Source organism: Spea bombifrons, chromosome 3 (genome assembly GCF_027358695.1).
Source record: "Spea bombifrons isolate aSpeBom1 chromosome 3, aSpeBom1.2.pri, whole genome shotgun sequence".
Taxonomy (NCBI): Eukaryota; Metazoa; Chordata; class Amphibia; order Anura; family Pelobatidae; genus Spea; species Spea bombifrons.
Window position 1 is genome coordinate 92613475 of NC_071089.1, and position 14953 is coordinate 92628427.

General features: G+C 36.9%; 1 protein-coding gene across 1 annotated transcript in view; it reads left to right on the forward strand.

The window, feature by feature from the left end:
- The first annotated feature begins 9395 nt into the window (after positions 1 to 9395).
- Positions 9396 to 14953, forward strand: part of LOC128483838 (uncharacterized) — a 64554-nt gene continuing 58996 nt past the window's right edge. Inside the window, exon 1 of the mRNA XM_053460137.1 lies at positions 9396 to 9574. Coding sequence (XP_053316112.1) covers positions 9466 to 9574 — 109 coding nt within the window. The 5' untranslated portion in view covers positions 9396 to 9465. The remainder of the gene's footprint in view (positions 9575 to 14953) is intronic.

A 14953-nucleotide genomic window follows, 5' to 3' on the forward strand; every position in this document is an offset into this window, starting at 1 on the left:
CAATGATTATTAAAAGTTTGCCCAAGCTCTATTTTCAAGTTTTTTATATAATTCTGGGGCTAGCGGGACATCCCAGGTCATTGTTGCCACCTACCTGGTACCGAAAGGGACTACAAGATGGGTAAGAAGAGTAAAGGTGCTCCTTTGAGGATAAAGTTTCAAGTGAAAAAATGCACATAAGTATTCATTGACCCATACAGCAAGCATAGATTACAGGTTGCATATCCCAAAGGCCAGCCCTGGCACCCAGATTGCTCCATCGTGATGCTTGCAGCTTCACTGCTGAGCGCCGGGATATGACATCATATGACGCTGTTCACCCTGTGTACTCACTTGGCACAATCCTGTACACAACAGAGGTAAAGTGACTAAAGTAACAAACATCTGAATATGCATATACATGGATACAAAGGTTAAAATGTTAGTCTCAATAATATTCTTAAAACATGGGTGCAACATTATAACTATAACCAATTTTTAACCCCTTTAGGACAATGGGTGGTCCCTAAACCCATTGAAAACAATGCATTTTGAGCCCGTACATGTATGGGCTTTGTCATTAAGGGGTCAAAAAAACACAGTAATTTATACACTAAAACATATCACCAAGCAAAACACACAAAATATAATAGCAGGGATACAACAAAAATAATCCCATATTAACAGGACCATGTCCTGTTACAGTCTTGAGAAAAAAATATAATCTGGTTCATTAAATGAGAAAGATGGAAAGAATGACATAATAAAGACACAAACATTCATCTTGTAATGTAAAATAGCCCTGAAGTAGCCAAAGAATAGAGTTTAGAAAAAATGTCGGTGCGCTAAGCTAGTCACAGGCTCAAATAATACAAATGTGTAATACGAGGCCTACCAAAAGAATAGAGTTTGGCTACGATTAACTTGAAGGTGCTCCAGCAGATTACCGAAGAAGCAATTGGTATCTCAGAGATATTTTCCTCCTGCCCCTTTCAGCTAATACTCGTCTTCTCAGAAGAGTAGCTTTGGGAAGTGCTCATGCCCAAAATGTTTCGGACAGATGAGCTGAAATGACGCCAATCAGTCAAATGATTGAAAAACTGCAAAATTCTAGTGCTAAGTTTGACCTAGTATTTCTGTTGTAGTACTGGATTTATAGCATCACTGAGTAGCTGATGTTAGGCATGACTCGTATTGTGATTGGTGCTATATATAATCAGCAGATAAGCTATAAAGTACCAGAAGTTCATGCATTTGGTCCAGTAAAGGTCCTTATTGAGCGTAAATGACATTCTCTTATTTGTTTTGATGGCTACATGGACTTTACGTTGAATATCAATACATCTTTATTTTATTTTACCAAGGCTATTCATAGCATTGCAGATGGCCCATATGTTCCTTGCAATTTTATATTTTCCTTTGAATTTGTACTTACCATCTGGCCATTTTGGGGACATTGTTATTAGTCCCAGATGTATCATCTATACTTGCAGGCCCATACAGCACAACATGCTTGGATTCATGCCACATAACATTCTTAAATCACCTCTTATTTATCTCTGAAGTGTTTGTAAAGCAGTCTTCTGACTAGCTTGGACAGATTGATTCTGGATTAGAAATGAATGACAGCAATCGCTGCCTACTTTTTTCACAAATGTTGGAAATTTAGAAATGCAATACCATTAATTCTCTAAACTCTGTGCTGCCACAAATTCAAGACAAAAGCAAACCTAACTACAACGTATCGGTGGAGAAAATATGTTAAAAACTAAGTTAGTTGTGGACCAGATTAGCACTTACCTGTGTTTATTTCACTTCTACAGCACAGCTCAATAAGTAACACTTTAGGTAGGTATAACTGGCTTAAAAACCTGGCCTTGGCGGCAGTACTGCTAGGGAGACATACCTAAAATTACCCCAATATCCAGTGTTCTACACTTTGCAAGGAATATGGCCATTCATATGTGCTTTTATCAGTCCTACAATTAATACTGAAAATATTCAACTTAATGTACCAGAAATTTTTTACATTTGGAAGCAAAATGTACCAGTAATTTCTGGTTCCAGAACACGTGCAGCTCATTTGTGACCACTTAAGGATTAACGAAGCACACTTTTTTCTATGAACAAAACTACACCATTTGAGTTGAGTTATTTGTAGAGACCATTGCGTTCATTGAGTCTCTGAAGGGTTAAAAAAAACTATAGCAGCTGAGTACACTATAAAAGCCTGCATACAAGTATCATTTTATCTATGCCTGGTAGGCAATCCCTCTAGTTGATTTCTAATGGCATGTTTATAAAATATTCATTGGTGAAACATTTCCTGTCTGTACAAGCAGGGCTCGGCTCACTATCACTCTCGCTCCAATGGGTGAGCATCCGAGCACACATACTACACAAGAAAAGACACAGATCATTCTTTTATTTGACACATTCTATAGTGCCCTTTGAAACTGTTGCATCTTAAGTTCTTGAGAACCAATGCAGATGTTTTAAAAATAATGTAGAATTTGAAATGGTTTACAATGGTATTGTTTTTATCTTTTATCTTTAGTTCTGATTTTAGGGGTTTAGTTTCTAATTCTGTTCCCAAAAAATTCAGTAAAATAATGCTTACCCCATGACCTTAAAAAGCAAAATGAAGAACTAGTTAATTAGCTATAGTGTTGTGACTTCTAAATGGAACACCAATCGTCACACACCAGAAAGCCAGACAAATCACGTACAGCACAATACAAATGCCAAAATGGATCACTTAATTCCAGCTATGCCAAAAGAAAACCATTACATTAAATAGCAAAACCCCATATTGCTTCCATACACCTAACATCCACCCTATGTTACCATCATAACTGCAGGCATGTCCTGCTCGTGTCCCAATGAATAGGTGGATTGCAGAAAATCCCATACGCTCTTAAATATTCTTCTTTCTTTTCTATTTTCCAGGTAAATTCTTGTGAAGGGTTGAGTGGGAATATTTGCTGGACCACCACCAGTGTTATCATCAAACTCGCCTATTTTTAGGTTCCCATGACATACATGCCAGCTGATAAGAAAGTTAGGTGGCCATCTCCTTGTCTACCAATTTGTTTTTATAATGTGCTGATCAATGTTTTAATGGTTTTAGCAAAAGTCAACCCTCTAATTACATTTAAAAACAATATATGTACATATATAATCCATCCCACCTTTTTGTACAGGGTAGATATGTGCACTACTTTGAGTTTATTTTTTAGATGCTCACCCATATTATGACTCACCAAAGCGGTAATTCTGGAGGCTGGTAGGTCCCACCATAGTCCATCTGGATGATGGTGCTACCTCTTCTATGCATTCTCTCTGGGAGCATGCCATCTCCTCTGCTTCCTCATTCCAATTACCTCTGGTATAGCACACATACTCATGGCTCTGTATGTACTAGAATCAGACCAGCAATTTAAAATATACATTTTTTAAATTCCACAATTCCATGCCTTGAATTTAACATTTTATACAAATGTCCTTAATAAACTAGTAGTTGAGTAACATACTAGTAGGCAAAAGGCTAAAGAAAAGATTCCTATCACTATTAATTGATTTATATCCTGCACAACTCTTCTTACTGGAGAAACCAGCCAAGCACTATACTAAATAGCTATTCCAGATATTAATGTGTTAAGCCCAGCATTCTGTTGCCAGTAATGAGCAGCATTAACACGCCACCCGCTTGTCATAAGACATAAGCAATTGTGAAATAAATGTTGTCTTCAAACAGATGCAAAGTAAATTCTAGTTCAATTTAATTAATATAGATTCTTGTGGTTAGAATCTGGTTTCTATTTTCATAGCGTGTACAAGAGCAGAGAGGCTGCTGAGTTCTCAGATTACTTACAACCAAACATGCATTTAAGCAATTTAGAAAGCCTCATCCTCTCTTTAAAACATTAACTAATATCCTGTCTTCTTAGGGCGAGAGACACAGCCTCTGTCAAAACCTATTTTATTTTTGAGTCCAACCTGCCTTGTGCCAAATGAAGGTTTTCAACCTAATAGGACTGTCTTGCTTTCATTTAGTTTTTGCTGCTAGCTTGTGACCTGCTGCAACCCTTACACTTGATGTGTATCTGCAAGCTCGCTATTCCTTGCAGACAGCAAAAATAACCTATAACTCCAGGTTAGGAGTTAGGAGCTTGGGAGAAAATTGTGCAAAATAATATGACAGCTGTATCTCGGGATCCAATCCAACGGAAAAGAAAAACCTTTACAATGGGGATATCGTAAAATTAAACATCATTGCAGAAAAACTGGAATTACAGCTATACATAGTACAATGTTTAAACATCATTCGATTTATTACTATTGGAGTAATCAAATCACATACAGCATGCATACTGCAAAAAGAACAAAGTGAAGCATTTCTATTTGTTATCTGATCTGAACAGATACATAATTTTTCAAGTCAGTGTGTAGAACTGTTACTTCTGGTTTAGAACACTGCGTTTATACAGAATCCTAAAAACATAATGGAGAAATAGTGCTAAGTATAGAAAACAATGTTATGCATTGACACTGGCTATAGATAACCTACAGTGTATTTAAATTTACAGTGTTTTTACAATTCAAATGTCCTGGTGGGATGGTGGCTGACAGTGCCAGACACTGACACCCGCACCAACACACAAACATACCTTGACACTAACATAGACACACACATACACTAAAATGGACTCACTAACACACACTCAGACACCAACACACATCTAGACATTCACATTGGCACACACACATACCCAGGACACTAACACACACCCTAACACTCATAATACCACACATACATCCAGACACTCACTAAAACACATTCACAACCAGTCATTTACAGTAACACAAACATACACAGCCAAACACTGACAATCACACAAAGACACTGACACTCAACACACTAATACTAACATAGACACTCACACTAACACCCACACACTAATTTACACACAGACACATACATTAACAAACACACACACACATAGACACAAATGCACACCCTGATACTCACAGTAACACCCAGACACTCACGCTAACACACACTCAGACACTCACACTAACACACAGACACACAGCCAGACAATGATATTCACACACACACTTATGCACAGACACTAACAAAGACACACTAACACACACCCTGACAATCACACAAACACATACACTGACACTCACACACAAAAAACACCATCAAGAGACTGATATATACACTAAAATACATACACACACCCAGACACTCACACTAACACACATCTCACTTACCCTGTGCGAAGCCTCAGTCTGCCTTCAACTTAGCTTGCAAAGTACGAGTTGATGCACTACTAGCACGGGGTCATGACCCAGCTGCTACTATTTGAGAACCGCCAGCACCCAGGTGGTTTCCAGAACATAAAGAGATAAATGCGAGACTCGAGACTTACCTCTTTATTCAGGGATTGTCCCAGTCAGACCGGGGCAGCTGGTACTTCATGAGGGGAAAGTATTGGAAAGCCCAAACTGAGGGTATTTGAAAATACTGCTTACTGTAGGGTTAATCATATGTGTTTACACTGGGTCTAGAGGGAGAAAGAAAGGGATAGTTACATAATGAGGATAAACAAACAAACAAGAAGTTTACTTTTTATGTCATAGACACTTATACAGTTTTACTAATATAGAGGGTAGTTAATATCTGGAATATACTGCCTAAGGGACCATTAAAAAGATAACATAAAGCATTTAAATGATGTATGTTAGATTATTTATTTGACTATATGATTTATATATATTTTCTTTAAACACATTTTGCAAACATTAAAGTAATCATCTCTAATCCTAGTTCATTTTGTTAGTGGAAATCCTATTTAGCATTCTAAACTATAGTTACATAATTGCTAACCGAGCCAATGTCAGTTTTGTGCGGACGGATCATATTTTAACAAGACTAAAGCTATACAGAAATCAATATGAGGACAATTCTCAGTTCTGCTAACTGGAGATGAGAAGCTCAAATCTTTTTTGATCCGAGCCATGATTGATTTGGTGATTGAGCAGATTGGAGCTGCAGCCTCGGATCACTGAATGAATTACAGCTGGGATCAAAATAGATCCTATATTCATAGGATGATTTCAATTTGAATGTTTAGCAGTGCCAATTAACACTGTTATTTGGGAATGCAAAGTATATGCCCCATGAAAATGATCAACCATGAAAAAATAAACCGGCATAAAATGGCTAATTCACACCCTGTATCTGGGGGGGGGACGTAAGTCCTAGTTTATAATGCATCAACAGGAACAATTACATTGTGAGAGGTTTCATCTAATATTTATCAGACCATTTATATCATAATATGTAACACAATTGAAGCATATGAGTTTAAAGAATGTGCTTAGTAGGGATGGAATGTAATCTGTACATCGTGCCAGTTAGCTAGCGAATGTGTAAGGTAAAGTCTTATCTTGGTTGAAAGATTTCAGTTACTGTAAGATTTACTGTAGAGCCCACCATGATTATCCACTCAAATCAATAAGAAAAGCAGGGTAATCAGATGGTCCTGTGTTTAGGGGACGGTCTGTTGAGTAGGACTTTTGTACCTGGTTATTATTTGTCCTTGGAAGGGTCTCCCAAAACCCTCTTAAACCTAAAGTTAAATTACATTTCAAAAGTAACTTGATCTTTTTGGTTTTAAAGAACTATAATTCCATAAAGAACATATACCGTAGTCAGCCCTTCTAAGAATTCCCATCCACCAATGTACTTCATTGAATACCACCCATAAATGATATATAAGCGTTATTGAATTAGCGACAGATTACATATTTAACTATAGTAATCAACTGTCCAAGTTAGACTAATAAATGTAGTCGTCTTATCAATACAACTTATCAGACAGCAGTTAATCCTGGGAAGAATCAGAAACCAGTCTGATCTTCTCAAAGAATTCCACATTTTAAATATATCAGGTCATAGGTTAAGTAGTTACATGCTCTCTGCAACTGTAAAGTAGGCCTGACCCTGTGGTAACAAAGATGGCCGCCAACTGATCTGCATACAACAATTTCAATTAATAAAATTGGGAATGATAAGACACCAATTATCCGTTTGGACATTTGTTGTTTGTTACTGACAGTATTGACCATATTACACTTTACAAGCATAAGAGTTGTACTTTAGCCATTATTAAGCCAGGGTGTGAAGAGAACCTGTGGGGGAAGCAGGGATTCTAATGGCATTGTTAAGCTGAGTTGAGCCCTTTAAGTTGGAGAAAAGCAATAAAAAGCAATAATTAGAGAAGTTGAAGACAAAATATGAACGAGAGACAACAAGATTGATAGAATGGGTGGGGTATCAAGTACAAACTAAAAGTCACGGAAAGGAGAACACAAGTAAAGGATTCTAGTCGCTAGTTCTGATGAGTATTTAGAGCACGATTGTAGAGCCTTGCTACAGGAGCTGACTTGATGACTTGTTATACTCGCATTAAAGCTGTGCTGTTATATGCTGACATCACTTTTTGAAATATGTTTCCCTACTGCTGGATTGTGGTCTGTGGTTAAAATCACATTGCTATATATGGCAACTCCAGATCGCGGTTTTCATAGCAGGTCATGTAAACTGTTCGAATAGTTTAATAAAGACAACTATATACCAGGAGAATCTTTGTGATTTAACATGACCTAAATTATATAAAAAAAATTAGAGGGCTATCTGTCACACAAGGGATAGGTATAATTATATATAAACAATGGAAGGCAACACAGCTGAGTTCTTTGTCTGAGTACATTAACAGTGATCATCCGATACTTATGTTAATTTGTCTCCCACGTTCTGATGGAGCCCCCCATGGGTTAAGGGGTTAGGTAGCTGTCACTACTCCTACTCAGTTTATCACACTTTAATAAATCTTCCTTTTATTAAATTAAATTTTATTTGTAGACTGCCAGTGAATTCCATAGCACTATTACATTAGAGAAGAGTGAAAATGAACAAGATAATAACACATGTTAAGACATACTGCACAGAACAAGAAGCAGGTCCTTATCTGAGTTCAGAATCTATAGGTCTCACTCTACATTGAGCAAGTGAGAACAGTTTTTGATCTACAAACACAAATGGCACCTGTCAGTGGGTGGGATATATTAGGCAGCAAGTGAACATTTTGTCCTCAAAGTTGCTGTGTTAGAGGCAGGAAAATTGGGCAAGAATAAGAATCTGAGCGACTTTGACAAATGACAAATTGTGATGGCTAGACGACTGGGTCAGAGCATCCGAGGGTAATGGGCAGCCAAGGCTTTCTGATGCACGTAGGGGAGGCTAGGGCTGGCCCATATGGTCAAATCCAACAGACGAGCTACTATAGCCCAAATTGTTGAAAAAGTTGATGCTGGTTCTGGAAGAAAGTTGTCAGAACACAGAGTGCATCGCAGTTTGTTGCGTATGGGGCTGTGTACCTGCAGACCAGTCAGGATGCCTATGTTGACCCCTGTCCGCTGATAAAAACTCCTACAATGGGCACGTGAACATAAGACGCGGACCACGGAGCAATGGAAGAAGGTGGCCTGGTCTGATTAATCACGTTTTCATTTATATCACGTGGATGGCAGGGTGCATGTGCATCGCTTACGTGGCGTACACATGGCACCAGGATGTATCCATAGAGACCCCGCCTCACAACTAACAGGACTTAAAATATCTGCTGCTATGGTCTTGGTGCCAGATACCACAGCACACCTTCAGAGGTTTAGTGGAATCCATGCCTCAACAGGTCAGGGCTGTTTCAGCGGCAAAAGGGGGACCTACACAATATTAGGCAGGTGGTCATAATGTTATGGCTGATCGGTGTATATACATACTGTACATATAACAGCCATCATATAAGTTAAATATATTATAACTCCAAATCAAAGCAATGTGTTTTGGAGTTCATATGCGGGCACTGGATACTTGTAGCCCAATAGAAACCCCATAACTAATCTCTTCTGACTGCCTGTTCATTGTATTACCACTCAGACCTTATTCCTTGAAGCTACATTAATGTTTATTTAATATAGCCAACTAGTGGACCCGGTGCTTACATATTATATCGACAGCACCGTGTGGTTTAACAATTCTTTTCATTTTACATCACATTCACGATAACGGAAATGATCAGAAAGTACATTAATGCCAAATTAAATAAAAATGTCTCTGTAATATGAATAGCTACGGATAGAAGTTTATAACACAGATCGAAGGAAGCCTGGGTATGTTTGAACGGTTCCATGATAGTTACGAAGGACAATTTAAAGTAAGAGAGAACCTAGCAACAACATGCACGCAAAACAAGAGGGACAAAAGAGAATAAACACTTCCTTCAAAAGTAAATGACCGGCAACATGACAGACAGGACAAACCTGAACTCTTAGTATGAGTCTCAAGCAAAGTGCAGCAATACAGAGATCTCTCTGAATTCACACGCTGTAAATTAGCAAGGAGCAACAGGAATGGTATCTGGTGAAAACCACACAGACCATGGAAGGCTTCTTACCAAAATCCTGTCCCAAACTGGGAATAGAAACAGTAAATCCCTCTCTGTATCCAGTGCCAGGCAAGGTACGTGCAGTACAGCCGCATAACTAAGCAAGAGGTTTCCTTTTGCAAATTATACTTGTTAGTATGTGTCTGGCTACAAATAAACACAAAATGCATTTTAAGCTCAAACAAAGGAGATCAATATTTGGCATTGACTATTCCAGCTAATATTACATCTAATTATCTTTTTTTTTTTTTTTTTTTTTTAAATGGCAATGGCCAAAATGCCATATGGTACTATGTTAATAGAAAAACGCAACTCAAATGTGTAATTTTACATATTTACTTAAATGAACACTTTTTTTAAATTCAAAAGGCACTTTTGTGGCACCTTTAACGGTTTTAAATGTGATGTTTACATTGTTGTCAGTTTTATTTGTTAATGGTAAATAATATGTGTCAGAATACTTATTATCATCAATGTTACATTGTGTACATATGCTGTTATACATTATAGACTAGAGAATTTGATAACATGTTTTGAGAAATATTGTTTTGTATCAGCGTAGGAGTATTTTGCCTAAAAGCAACATAGTAAGGTTAAAAAACACGTTCTTTCTACAAGATGCCCAGTTACATTGATATTAGGATGATACACATTTTATCTAGAAGAATAATCACATAAAGTGCTCAGCAGGTCAAACGACTTAATTTTAGTTTGTCTTACAAGTAATCGTTTAAGCACAAGAATCTTATACTGTTTGTTTAGTTAGCTACAATATTATATCACATCACATGTTACAAAACGCTAATTCTTCGACATGGCGTGATACTATGGAAACACTAAATATCAACAGTGTCTTATAGAAAATTTGAAATGATTTGTACATTTAAAAAAAATTAGACCAACATTTTGCAGTGTGCATCAAACAATGATTTATATGATCATTTTTGATCTTTATTGAAATATTATGTGATTTCTATAAAGACAAACTCCCATAGGACATTATTTATACATTGACTTGACCAGCTCTTTGCCAATACGTCTGGTTTAACTCTTCATATATGTGTTATCCCTTTTTAATTAAGATTAGAAATATATATTTTGAATAGAAAACTATTTAATTTTATATTTATTTTAAAAAAATATATATATTTTTCAGATACTTGTTTTATATTCCCAAAATATTGAAAATGGTTCCCATTTAAATTCTGCATAAAACTTCAAGAAAGAACGATAGCTGATGATTAATAGTCGTGTTGACGTCTTTTAACAGTTTACCTAATTATTATAAGATTGCAATATAATTGTTTTTTATTTAACGCAAATCATAGTATTTAGACTGAGCACAGTTACCGCATAATTCTCCGATGTTGCTTATGTCTAAATAAATGCTGAAAAGAAGATAGTGTTAAAAAGAAAACTGTCAATCACTGACACTTGTATTGTGCATTCCCAAATATATCTTCATTTTCTCTCTCTTTCCATAATCTAATCCTCGGCTCAAACATGCAATTAATGCCCTTCTCGCCCCCTGCATACCAAGAAACCTGATTGCTACAGCTCTCCCTGTGCAGTCCGTTTAGCGATACAGCCAGTAATGAATATGTACATTTTCAGGACCTTACCAGGGAGGGTCACAGGCAATCAACCTTGAATTCAATTATGTGAGTCAAGGTTAATGACTCAGTGCAGTGGTCAGAGACATTCAGTAGGCTGCAGATTAAATCAGCCTGTCAGAATTGACAATGTGGAAGGGACTGAATTACTTGTGTTAGAAACAAGGAATCATGTGAAGATAAAATGGTGTCACTCTTCAGCCAAGATTATACAGGGTTCTTAGCGGCAAATCTGATTGTAAATCTCTGTTAGACCGATAATATGATTAGTCTATATAAAGACATGCCTAGATTGCGCTGTGTGGGCTACTAAAATGACTGCCCTGCATGTCACGCTACAATTTGCATATCGGACTGTTCAGTATTTGGAGTGACAGAAAATGAATCCGTGGTTTCATCATACGTTCAATGCATCTATTAACCAACTGAGCTCCAGAGGGACAGGCGGTATGATACAAGAGCCCCAAGGACGCTACAGTTTACAATTTTACAGCTATTCAAATCAACATGGAGTAAATATGTACTACTATATTTTGCCCAAAATAAATCTTTAAAGATAACACGCACCATCCTACCCAAAGTTTTTTTTTAATAATGTTTTATTATGTAATATGTGTACATAATACCTTAAGTACATCTTTCATTTTACTTGCCTGGATAGTTAACACGAATACTTGCCTGCCAATGATACTTTGGCATTTTCCAGCCTCCTCCCTTGTGGTTTAGAAGCCCCCTTGAGCTCAGAACACTGCAGAGATGATGTCACACACAACATAGCATGCTACATCATTGCGTAAGTATGGAGGTGGCAAATGTGGTCCATCGTCCTCTATATAGGCTGTGTATTGCCGAAAAAAAGGCTGTAACTTGCCACCTTCTTTCCAGCAATAAGCAACTGCGTGCAAGGGGCATTCTGAGGTCATTGGAGGATTTGCTTCATGATTCCAAATGTTATCTGAATAAATCCAGAATCAATTCCTATTTATTCAAATGTATACCATGTAGGTTTTTGGACCGTTAAACACAAAGAATAGCATATGAAACACAGTAATCCTAAAAACTACCAATTCCTATCTTCCATAAGGTACAGTGCTAATACAATAATGGGGGTAAGTAAGTGCTACAGCTTGGTCTTGCTGCCTTGCGCCTATAGCATCAGTCTTTCTGGAATAGTAGAGTAGTTTACCATGAAGATGGGCCTAGTTGACTGACCAAATACCAACAAATAAAAACTCTGCCTACTAGTTTATAATTAACAAAAAACCTCTTTAATAAAGTGTACAGGAAATATTTACAAAAAAAACAATGTTCAAGGATGTCACTGGTGTTTCTTCAATGCAGTTAAAACACGTTTTGTTGGTATTTGGATTTGTGGCCACTGGATTGGCCATCTGGCACACTGGGCAAGTGCTGACATTATCCCGTCCAGCCCTGTGGGGGCTCACTTAGAAGTGTATTCTATCTATAAGTTCTAAATATGTGCAGATCATCTCCAATATTATATATGCTTAATTTTTCCACATATCATTTTTGTCTCATGATTTGTTCTAAAGAAAAGAAAAAACAAAGTGCCCTTATTGTTTCTGAATAAGTTCTTTTAAGGTCAGTGTTCAATCATAGCGCAGGTGCCTTCTGAGGTAAACATTTACCGTATTCATAAAGATGTTGCTCATAATGGATTTCCATGATTACACACTGAATATAGATGTGCTGATGCTTCCCTTCATTAACCCTCTTCAGTACTATAGTATTCGGCATCACAGAGTGTTACTGAGGGCTGTTCCACATAAGGTTACACTTTAAAATGCAGGTGTTAAGAAATAATCCAATGTTTCATGGTACGTGTGACCTAAGGTATAAAACTGGATAGCAGATGCTCTGTGAGCTAAGGGATTTGTTTCTCATGTTTATGAATAGTGGCCTAATTTATCTGTTAAGAAAGTGTTATTTCCATCAGGTGCAACAATGCCTCATACAATGGAAAATAATAATCTACTCTAGTGTCTATTTATTTAAGTCCAGCTTGCTTCATATTGAAAGTATTCCTTCTGTTAGTGTCAGTCTAGTTGGGATAGCAAACAACTATTATGGTAGATCTTTGATTAAAAGTCTAGCCCTCCCAAGTGTCTCTGTTTTAGGACCAAATCTCGTGACCAAATCTCTCTGCCCCGTTTTCCTCACCTGTTGTGCTTGTTATAGGAGTTGAGAAAGTTTCGTAGGTCTGAGTATTTTAGTAGAGTTGGGTGAAGTCTTTGGGTCCACACATGTGTCCTTCTCAATTTCTGTATCCAGAGGGACAGCACATATGTGGCTTGTGTATGAGCTTATAGACCAGGTTATTTGTCATCTCCTGCATGGTTTGTGTCAAATTGGACATCTCCATGTTAAATATCCTTAAAAGTCACAGTAATGTGTACATAATTAACAGACTTCATGTGTTTAGCAATAAAATTGTGTAATTACAACATAGAATTACTCTCCAAATAATGTCAACAGGTCCCAATTTAAATGGTGATTTGGGTTCTCTATCTTTGTATGTAGAACACACACACACACACTTACAGAGAGAGATAGAGAGAAAGAGAGAGAGAGAGAGCTTGGCATCCATATTGAGAAACCATCCCTTTTGTTAGCAAGGATGTGTTTATTAATTTCAGACAAATTAAAACATGCATAACATTTTATCCCCGCATAAATTGTTCTGTTTGAACACAGTAAGTGATGCCAAGTGGTAATTAAGATCACATGTTTTGTTTTTTTTCCTTAAAAATATGCACCATTCATAATATTGTTAAACAGGAAGTGGTTTCTTGTGAGTCATTTCTAATTTGTGACCCTCCTGTAGTTCATTCAGTGTAGTTTCTAAATTAAAGAGCCTGTAAATTACAATAACAATAAAAGAATCTGTATGCGTCTGTTTATTTTGTCTTTTTTTTCACATTTCCTTTCTTCGGCAAGGAAAGTCTTCTAGTACTTAATGGATTGTGTCAAGTGAAGAGACAATGCTTGCAGTGAATTTAGGGAAGTGTGACAATTACTTTCTAGCTCTTGAACCAGTCCGACATGTTAGTTGTATAAAGTGTATGATTGTTCTGAGGCTCGTGCAGGAAATAAATGTTTCCCCTCCTACAGAAAATATTTATTTCATCTGTCAACTGAATTTGACAGCCTAAACATCAGGAAATTGACATGATGTCCTGTAATTAGATTGTACGCCCCCAGAAGCCTCTACATTAACTACTTTCATTTCCCGTGCTAATGAATGGTACAGTTTGGCAGGTAATGATGGAGGGTGAAAGAACCCTAATGGAAAATGATGCACTGAAAAAAAAAGTAAATTATCCTTAATTAGTTTTAAACTTGAGCAGTTTTGGGCTGGAGAATTTGCTTTTGATGTTCACAGCTTGAATAAATAGTGACAAAACCAAAAAAAGGCAACATTTGGAGAAGCCATATTACCGGTATTTTTTTTTTCTCCTGAAGTGTTGGATGAATTAGAATTAGTACATTTTTAGTTTATTCCTTTCCTGTGCATTTTGAAATCCTCAGGCGTCATACTTGATACTCTTAAAGAGCTCAAATTATCTGTCAATCGTGTTTTAATTGAACTCCATTTTGAAAGAAGGACTCTATTCATTATCACAAGTAAGAAGCAATATTTTTAAGTCTTAAAAGAGACAATAGCTGGTTTGACAAAACTGTAACTTAATTCCATCTTCCCTATAAGCATTAACTGCAAGCAGGGTGCTATTTATTTTATAACATATCTACCTAGCTTTTTCCAATAGTTCCACTTAATTAAGTGGTTACTTATCTGCAATTACTTTCTACGGGAAACTA